The sequence below is a fragment of the Diceros bicornis genome, chromosome 17 (assembly GCF_020826845.1).
Source record: "Diceros bicornis minor isolate mBicDic1 chromosome 17, mDicBic1.mat.cur, whole genome shotgun sequence".
NCBI lineage: Eukaryota > Metazoa > Chordata > Mammalia > Perissodactyla > Rhinocerotidae > Diceros > Diceros bicornis.
Genome location: NC_080756.1, coordinates 557,706 through 567,913, shown reverse-complemented (window position 1 = coordinate 567,913; position 10,208 = coordinate 557,706). Strand labels below are relative to the sequence as shown.

Sequence of the window (10,208 nt, the reverse complement as noted above, 5' to 3'; positions counted from 1 at the left end):
GAAAGGAAGAGATAACGCTATATTATTAGCCAATGACACAGTGGTATACATAGAAAATCCTTATAAAGATAATCTACAGGTAAATTATTAAAATTAATTAGTAAGTTTAGCAAGGTTCCTGGATTCAAGATCAACAAAAATTGTATTTCTATATACATTAATTTCTCTTAATATTTTATGAATTTTCTGTTAGAAGTCTTGCGATTATTCGTTAGGTTTATTGCTAGATATTTGACAGTTCATGATGCTTTTATAAATGATATCTTTAAAAAATATTCCCATTTGTAATTGTTTGTAGTTGGTATATAGGATTACAATTGCGTGTGTTGACCTTGAATCCAGCAACTTTGCTAAACTTGCTTATCAATTTGAATAACTTAAAGACTTCTAACAGAAAATTTCTAAAACATTATTAAAAGAAATTAAGGAGAATCTAAATGAGTGGATAACTATACCATGGATAGAGAGACTCGTTATTGTAAAAATGTTAATTTTCCCCAAAGTAAGCTATGGATTCCAAGCAATTTCAATAAAAATTCTAGTAGGAGTGTGTATGTGTGTGTGAGTGTGTGTGTGCATGTGTTTTTCGTGTGCATGTGGAAATTGGCAAGGTGATTCTAAAATTTCTACAGAAATGCAGGGCGAAGAGCAACGGGGAGAGGGAGTGTTTTCTGTTTTATATCAGGCCTCATAAAGCTCAACAGTGCGGTGTTGGTCCAAGGACAGAGAAAAAACAGTCCAGAAGCTGACCTCGGGGGAATCTGGACAACACCTGTCTTTGTCCGCAGGCTCTGTGTTAGTGCAGAGCAGAGCTCACAGCCGCCTTCCCAGGCTGGGGACAAAAGAGTTTACGTTTCTTCAGCTGCTCATAGTTCAGATTATGTGACTCGGCGAGTTCGGATTACAGGCCTCAGATGGAGAGTGTCTCTTTTATCACATGTGATAAAATTCTACTTTAATGCCCTAAGTGAGGTCCAATAAATTCAGTTGCTTAAAAGATGCTGTTATGTTATTGCAAAATTAATTGAAAATGGGATCAACCTGCTATGGAGGACAAGAAACACTCATTATGTGTGTCCTTCGTTTATGTGTTTGCTGGTGTGTGCAAGAGCGGTTTCACTCGACTGGGTTGTCGGACATAAAATGCTGCGGTTGGGCTCATTGTACCCCAGCAACATCAGGGATCTATCCGTAAGGCAGACACAGAAAGACAGGATACTGAGTAGACCATTAACCGCATCTACTCAAGAGGGATTGCAAGAGACCAGAGAGGACGGAGCAGCAGGGAAGCAGAGAAGCGGACACGTTTGAGAAGCATTTGCCAAGATTTAATATAAATTTCTTACATCTCAATTAGTGCAACTGTACAGTCTTATGCATAATAAAGATGATTCCTACATTTCTCTCAATTGGAAAAAAATTTCCATCCACATTGAATTACAGGTTTGGTGAGAGTTCCTTTAGTTTGTTCTTGTTACGATTCTTAGGTAATTTAATATGTCTTTGAATATTGTGGATTGTTCTGGTAAGTGTGAAGGTAAAGTATAAGCTTATTCTTAAGTCTGATTTTAACACCCTCAAGAGAGTAAATCTTCCCTCATAATTGCCTTCAGCACCAAAGACCAAAATTAGAACCCGCTGAGCTGTCAGGAGCAAGTCAGCATCTTCTTCCAGATAACATCTCTCATTTGCAGGTGAGAAATCTTCAAGTTAAGTGACTTGAAGGGTCACAAAGCCCCTGGCTCTCAGAGCAGGTCTGGATGACTCTGGACTCCCGTCAGTTCACTTTCCGGGGTCAGCCGCACCTGACTGTCACTCTGCTGGTCAGACGTGAGTCCCTAAATGGGGTTTCTCAGACACAGCACTATGGGCATTTGGAGTGGGACAGTCTTTGTAATGGGGCACGTTCCTGTGCATCGTGAAACGTTTAGTAGTGCCCCGGCCTCTGCCCTCCAGATGCCGGTAACACCCCCTTCTCCCTGAGTTGTGACAACCCAAAATGTCTCCAGACATGTCCAAATGTCCCTGAGGGGCAAATGCTCCCAGTTAGGAACAACTGCTATAAAGTCCTCTCTATCCATAAAATGCTGTGAATTTTAGTCAAAAGACAAAGAACCCAGACAACTTTGTACAATTTCCCGTGAAGATGTTAAGTCTTGGTTATACTTCCCACAATTTCCTCACCTGTGTTCCTGCTCCTTGCTCTCCCGTGGCTGTGACATCTTCCCGGGCTCACCACCCAGGTCTCGCCTTCCTCAGCTTGGCTTTGTGTCAAAGGAAACCGTGTTTCCCAAGCTCCCTTGTCTTCCGGCCTCCAGGGGAGTCCAGCCAAGGGGAGGTGCTGGCAGAGGGTTAGAGGGGCAGGAGGGAAGAAACCAGGGCACTTCTCCCTTTCTCTGCTCTGGCAGCTGCTGGGTCACCCACGGCTCCTACTCCTGCCAGACAGTGGTCCGGCCCTGGGTCCACCTCCCACAAGATGGCTCTGGATCCTGGGCTCTGGAGATGTCCTCTCCGTCCCCCCACCAAGGGCAGTAGCACCTTCCTACTGTTGCTAACCCCTGGTTTAGCTTGCCATCCCATTTGGCTTCTTGCTTCTTCCATCACCTGTGTAAACAGTTGCTAGGGACTGAATTGTGTCCCCCTAAAATTCCTATGTTTGGGCCTTAACCCTCAGTGTGGCTGTATTTGGAGTAAGGAAGTAATTTAGGTTAAAAGAGGTCATAAGGATGGAGCCCTGATCTGATAGGATTAATGTCCTTACAAGAGGAGACACCAAAGAGACACCTCTTCCTGCCATTTGAGGACATAGCAAGAAGGTGGCCGTCTGCAAGCCAGGAAGAGAGCCCTCACCAGGAGCTGAATCTGCCAGCACCCTAATCTCAGACTTCCAGCTTCCAGAACTGTGAGAAAGCAAATTTCTGTTGTTTAAGCCACCCAGTCTGGCATTTTGTTATGGCTGCCTGAGCCAACAAAGATGGCAATTCCCTGTGTTATGTTCCCATTGTTTGGAACAGCCAGAGAGTTTTGTTTTCCTGCCTGCCCTGACGGACATAGTCCTTACATCATTGATTTTACCACAAAATATCCTACATAGTGCCTGACACTAGGAAAAAGCACTTCCATATTCACTTCCTTGTCTATTTCTCCCAACAGCACTGTAGGGCAGGGCAAGGATACGACGTAAGGAGCACAGGTGTTGAGTCACTGAGACTGAATCACAACCCCTCCACCGACTGACTGTGTGACCTAAGAAATGGCATTTATGTCATTAGATCCCAGTTTCCTCCTCTGTAAAATGGGTCTAATAACAGTACTAACCTAGAGGGTGGTTCTGGGTTCAATAAGTAGCTCTATGTAAAGTGTTTAGAATATTTTTGGCTCATAATAAGTTCTCAGTAAATCTAAGTATCATTTTTAGCTACAATTTATTGAACACCTATTGTGCATCAAGCACTTTGGTAGGTACTGGGTACGTGCAGACAAGAAAAAATTGATGCCTTTGAGGAGTCTCAGTGTATGAAGAGGCGAACACATGAACAGGCAATTATGATAAAATAGGGTAGATTTCTTAATAGACATCCTATAGGAAAGCCAAAGACAGCAGGATCCACGGCCAGGGCTTGGGAGGAAATCGTCTACCAATAGTGTCTGCCCATAAGAATGTGGTGAGAAGAAATGAGATAATAAAAGCACAGTTTCTGGAAGAGCTCCTAGGACAAGGATAGGTGTCTTTATCTTCAATAGGGGAGAACAGAATGAGGTTGCCCAACTAGCCCAAGGCCCCCCATGTTCCCACTCCTTGCCACTCTGATCGACTAGATAATAACTGCCTTCCTTCCTCGTCCTCCACCTCAGAAGAGCAGGTTGAGTCTATTACACTTTCTAGAATGAGTATAGATTAGTACAACCACTTTAGAGAATGTCTTGACAGACTCTATTAAATCTAAATATATGTATACAAAGCAATCCACTCCTGCATATCTACCCAGAAATCAGTACCTGCATGTCCCAAAAGAGTACAGCAGCTCTGTTCAAACCAACGCCAGACTGGAAGCAAACCCCACGCCCATCGACAGGAGGATGGGTAAGCACACTGTACAGTATAATCATGTACAGTGGATACTATGTAGCAGTGTGAATAAACTACAGTTGCACACAACAATGTAGATGAATCTCATAAACAAAATGTTGAGAAAAAGAAGCCAGAGCATACTTTACTATTCCATTTATAGAAAGTTCAGGAACAGGCAAGATGAATCTATGGTCATAGAAATCAGAAGAGTGGTTACCTTTGGGGAGGCATTTGCTGCTAAGGGCAGTGGGGGTACTGGTAGATGTTTAACAACCAGCTCTCAAAATAAGAAAAAATCCCTGATTGTAGCATTTGCCAATTTCCGTGTTGAAAATACTCCCGCCGTGATGGATTTCAAGCTGCCAGTGTGACGTCACTGAGTGCAGAGCTGAGAGGAGGTGTGCACGTGGACAGCCTGCCCCGGCGAGTCACTGTGAGCCGGCCCTCCACGCACCGGGAGGGGGCAGGTGGGGCGTTCCCGTGTGCGGGAAATGTTCCGTGTCTTGATCTGGATAGTGCTTACACAGGCGTATACTCAAGATTTGTTCACTTTATGGTGTGTATATTATATCTCAATAGTAAGTAAAATGTAACATGTCTGTGAGGACTAGAAAGATAAAAGCAGTCATAACTGTGTTCCAGAAGATGATCCAGACGGTACCAGAGATTCTGCGGCTGGAAAGACAGCGCTCGGATCTTCTTGTGCCACAATCAACAGAGAGAAAAGAGAGACCAGCAGTAGACTTTGGCATAGAGATGAAAGAGATGGTGACTGTTTTATCTGGATCACTCTCAGTCTTTCAACTTGAGACCTAATTTGATCATCCCCAACGGTTGACACACCACATGGAAGACAGTGCTGCTTCTGAAAAGCCCAGATTCACTGCCATAACTAACGACAGCCCTGTCACTTAGAGACGAAGATCATCCCACTGGGTGGCTCCAGAGGGGTATTTTAAGCACAGCACCACCTAAACACGACAATCAGACACAAAAAAGCACCCATGTAAACAACGTTAGTTTTATTTTCAGTGAAAATGCACATTCATATCATTTTCCTTGTGTCACTCAAATCTTAAATATGTTCAATATGTCTGGAAGATATCTGTGGTCCAGCTAAATGAGACGTTTTAGTAGGACAGCTGCTCGTAACACACAGCACTCAAATATTTGAAATCACAAAGCCAAAGCAAGACTTTAAAGGAGTTTGACTGATGGTAGCTCGGCACATCCATGGGTTCATTTGTTCCCGATCTGGCAGTACAAGACCATGGAAAATACCAGACCAAGTATCTGGAAAATAAAATCACAGGATTAACATGGAATTTAAGGGAAAATGCTGGGACATTATAAATAGACAGAGAGAACATTACTTGTGATGAAAAGATTCTGGGTACTGATAGCTCTGATCCTATTTTTCTAAGTCACCTCTCTTCTTGGGAAATGAGACTCCAATGGGACAAAACAGCACTGAGAAAGCTCTCTGAGTATTTTGTGTTTTAATCAGGGTTTTCAGCTGACCAGTCTGCCTCTAACCCACCCTATTGGATCGCGCCGTAGCGGCTGCCACCAGAGCACCCTGCCTCTCCGACAATACACCTTTCTGGAGGGTGCATGGCCCTGCAGCTCTGGGGAACCCAGGCCTCTGGCCTCTGGAGGCTGAATATACCTACTGGTTCCATAAAAGCGTTATGACCATCTGGTTTAGATCATCTGCATAAAAGTCAAGGAATCTAGAATTTCTCTTGCCGTATTTTTAGGCATTGCCAACAGAAATGAAAGAAAGTAAATTTTTTAAAAAAGCTTCTAAATCTATGGGGAATAGCTTAATTCAGGAATTTCCTTTGAAATGAAAAATCACAGCTGAAAATCTGGGCTATAATTTCCATCTTATTAAGTGCCTCTCCCAAGAATGAGGGACCCAAAACTTGCCCTAATTGGCGCTGCAGTTGGTGACGTGTGTGCTGTGGCCCTGATGTAGAAATGACAGCAGGGACTGTGTGTCAGATGGAAAGTTTCCTCCCCACCAGCCTCCTTGAGGGGACAGGAGGAGGGCGAGGTGCTGTCTATGTCGAGTCACGCCAGGGCTCCCCTGTCCTGAGTCCTGCTTACTCATTCTTTCCTGGGAACGCTTCTCAGGGGAGAACTACTGCCCTATATTTCTTCCTCCTTAAAAAAAAGTAGACAGCAATTCTCTGCAAAAATAATGATTTTCATTCACAATGTTCTAAAAGTCAGGACTGAAATTGTCTTTTTCCCTTAAGTCTGGGAGATGAGTATGAAGAAAGAAGTAAGAAAATGGGCCAAATACTTGGACAAGGCAACCATCCTCTTTCACTGTCCCCTCTTTGAAACAGAAGCCCCCCCATCAGCAGACCAGACAGCTAATGTCACACTTCCTTGCATTTCTTTCCCTCTGAAAATTTCTCATTCTTCATAAAAATAGGCAATAATTAAAAGAGATTCACCACGTGCCAATGCCGAGACTCAGGATAAACTTGCTGAGTCATGAGCACGAGGTCCCGTATTTTGAAAAGCGTTGTAAAATCATCACTTCTCTCTTTCATCTGCTCTACTCCTGGGCTGCCATCAGGATGACTTTTATCCTATGAAGTGATGACTATTAGTGCCACTGGCTTTTTTTCTTAACTAAAGTGAGGAGAGAGAGTCCTGACCAATTTTTTGTGCTTGTAATTTGCTGTAGTCAACTAAGGAGAGAGATGAGAGTCTAATTAATTAACTCAGAATAATGAGAATTCCAATGTCTATAGATAAAATTTTCTTACAAAATAAGGCATTTTGCATAGATTTCCAGCATCCTATCGAGAAGAACCCCTCAGGGATGTGGTCTTAACAGAGCCTGGGAAATAACCTCTGGCTCCTCCATCAGAGCCTCACCTACTGGATCAACGCCAAGGGGCTAAATGTGGGAGGGTGGGCTTTTTCATGCAGTATTTTTCTGTGGAGATAGTTTGAATATATTTGCTGCAGAGAGAGATTTGCTTCTGTTTCCTTCTTGAAAATATTAATTGCAGGGGTTTTTCTTTCTAGGTACCTTTGTGTTTTCTTGAATTTGAACTTGGTGAACGGAGAAGGGAGACGCCTGTGGGTTAGGCAGCTAGTACTGTTGCCGGTAAGACAGACAAGTGTACGCTTACTGGATATATTTTTATAGACAGGATACCGGGAGCTCTTTTCAAAGCTCCTTTTTGAATAAAAAGAGAGGGAATATAAAATGATTTTTTTTCTCTTCAAATCCTAGAGGAGGGCAGGTTTTAGATTGAGGAAGTGAACAAAATTTTCAAACAGTTCTTTAAACCAAATCTATCATATCTACCTACAGTCTATTAATTTAACTGACACGACTCAAAAAATGGTTATATTTTATGATATTACCATACAAATTCCATTCCTATAAATTACTCTATGGAAGCTTTCTATTAAGATATTTCCCTATACATATCTTTAGAACAACCAATAAAATATCTAAATATGTAACAAACTCGCGGAGCACACCAGTTTTATAACATACTGAAATGCTGTTCCTCTTGTAAGCTTATTTTCCATCAGAGATATTTAGATCCTTGGCAATTTGGTTCTGATATAAGAGATGCCCAATCTTCCCTGTTGATTACATCCTTATTTTCTCTGGCTTTGCTTTTGAGAAGCTTCTTAAGAGCATCTGTGGGTTGTAGCCAGTCATAGTCAATTGTCTGGATTTGAGTCTAACATGGAATTTGACACTTACATTGACTACCTCATTTAAAGCCTGCTTTTCAATCATTCATTTCAAGTCTGTTCTGCCAACATATACGTGTGTGTGTGTGTTTTATGTTGATAAATGTCTGAGTGTACACATGTGGGATTCCTCACTCACCTCTAGGGCCACTAGCTCGTATTTCTAAATTAGGATGAACCCAGAATACAAAGCAGAGAAATAAAGGACATTTTACAAAAGGCAGAATCAAGAGAAATAGACCCACTGCGCAGCACCATTTGACTCTGATCTTATATCAGACATAAAGGAAAACAGCCACATCCACCAACAGAGAATGCTGCATTTTTAGTCTGTTCATTTGGGCTACAAGGCGGTACCGCTCAGCAGCCCAATTGGCTGCTCACAGTGCTCACCCTTTCTCTAATGGTGGGCTGGGAAATTCCACCAGGAGCCTAAATGACCACTGAGAACACTAAATGGCTTCTATTCCAGCTAAAATTCCTCTGTGGCAGTGATGTGGCCCTAACAGGACGTGGAACGCTGCCAGAAATCCCAGGGAGGCCGTTGTGCAGCATCGTGCGAGGGAGGCAGAAGCCAACCAGCCTCGGAGGCACTGACCAGAGAGGCACCTCGCACATCGGGAGGATTCTTGCCAATGCCCTGAAGTGGGAGCGTGTGTGGATTCGACTCACTTGATATCTAAATTAACAAAGATCTAGGATGACTCCAAAAGTGCTCCTCTGAGTAGTTTTATTTTGCCTTTTTGGCAAAGAATTTGGGGCCACGTAAAAAATATCCTTCAGGTTCCAAAAAAAAAAAATCATGCCAAGATATAAAGCTCTATAGTGGATGTTTTTTCAACGTCAATAATCAAGTTGATGAGAGTGAACGCATAAACCTCAAGCTTCTCTAAAAGCTTCCCTATGTGAGCCTGTATCCTGACAGCGAGGAAACAGAGTCAACTCTCCCGTGTCTTTAGAATCTGTTGGATTTTTCTAGAATGAAATAGCCCCATACTCCTGTGTTCAGCTTTTATTTTCTATTTCAAAATCAGGAAGAGAGACAAAAAATGGTGATGGTTGTGTTTGGGCTTGTCTGGTGCTTTTTCTTTCAACTTCAGGAAACTTTAACTCTTGCGCTGGTTTTAAATGGGAAGGAATATCTGGGACTAAGAACTGTGTGGAAATTAATTCCATTTTTGTTTCCCAGTAGAGAGATCATTCAGAAATAACAGCCTCAGACTGCTCGGTTCATATGACTGTAACCCCCTCCCCAGACCCAAGGTGGATAAGGCATGCTGGGTGCAAATAGGGGGCACTGGGCAGAGATGTGGGGGCTGGGCACAGACAGGGGTGCGCTGAGTGCAGATGGGGGTGCTGGGTGGAGATAGGGGAGTGCTCAGCACAGGTAGGGGATACTGGGTGCAGACAGTGGAGTGCTTGGTGCAGGTAGAGGGTGCTGGGTGCAGACAGTGGAGTGCTCGGCACAGGTAGGGGGTGCTGGGTGCAGATAGTGGAGTGCTTGGCACAAGTAGGGGGTGCTGGGTGCAGATAGTGGAGTGCTGGGTGAGGATAGGGGTTGCTGGGTGCACGTGTAGGAGTGTTGGCTGCCCAGCACTTTCCTGACGTGCTTGGTTTTTATTTGGCTCACTGTAAATATTTGCTAGAAGAATTAATGAACCAACAAGGAAACAAATGAAGAGTCAATAATGCAAGATTATACTGTACCTCAATAACTGCCAGTCCAAACGCGATTCCAATAACCACGAGAATATGTTTTGCAACTAAGTCTTTTATCAAGGAAATGCATGGCTGTTAAAAAAACAAAACATAAAAAGTTATCTTTAATCAAATATTTACCTTATTTTAATGGAGGTTTCTTTTTTTCATTGAGTTAACTTTTTACGTTGAACACACTCAACAAAAAGGAATTTGATTATTCCCACTACTCCATGATCTTCCCCCAAAAAGGTTGTAATTGTTGCAGTTTGTTCATATATTAGAAAGCATTTGAGGAGCAAAATTTTGCTTCAACTACCTAATTGCTGAATGTAAGGATCTTTAGTTACAAGTAATAATTTTATCCTGACTTCCAGTCATTCATTTCAGAGTTATCACCTTGACTGTGTGTTATTTAGGTCTATAATCTGCAGCAGAGAGTTCCCTAGTTTGGGTTTCAGCTAATTAGTGCAAGTTTTCATTTTTAAAACAAGGTTTTTTGAAAATCCCTTAACAATATTTATCAGGGTTATTTTTACCTTGAAAAGAAAAAAAAAACATTACATCCACTATTATGCCCTTACTTTAGATAAAAAAGAGAATTTAGAAAACTGACTCTCTGCCACACTTTTTGAAATTTATCCAAACCAGCATGCAATTCCAAGTTTAAAACTTTTCAGACCAGACCTAAAAATTCCAA

At 42.5% G+C, this 10,208-nt stretch overlaps 1 protein-coding gene across 2 annotated transcripts in view; it reads right to left on the bottom strand.

Annotated features, from left to right (window-relative positions):
* Positions 1 to 5,082: 5,082 nt before the first annotated feature.
* TSPAN8 (tetraspanin 8) overlaps positions 5,083 to 10,208 on the bottom strand; it is a 31,698-nt gene continuing 26,572 nt past the window's right edge. For both annotated transcript variants that reach the window (XM_058557438.1, XM_058557437.1), the window contains exons 8-9: positions 9,518 to 9,601; positions 5,083 to 5,365 (exon numbers count right to left, since the gene is read on the bottom strand). In XM_058557438.1, coding sequence (XP_058413421.1) covers positions 5,312 to 5,365; positions 9,518 to 9,601 — 138 coding nt within the window. In that variant the 3' untranslated portion in view covers positions 5,083 to 5,311. The remainder of the gene's footprint in view (positions 5,366 to 9,517; positions 9,602 to 10,208) is intronic.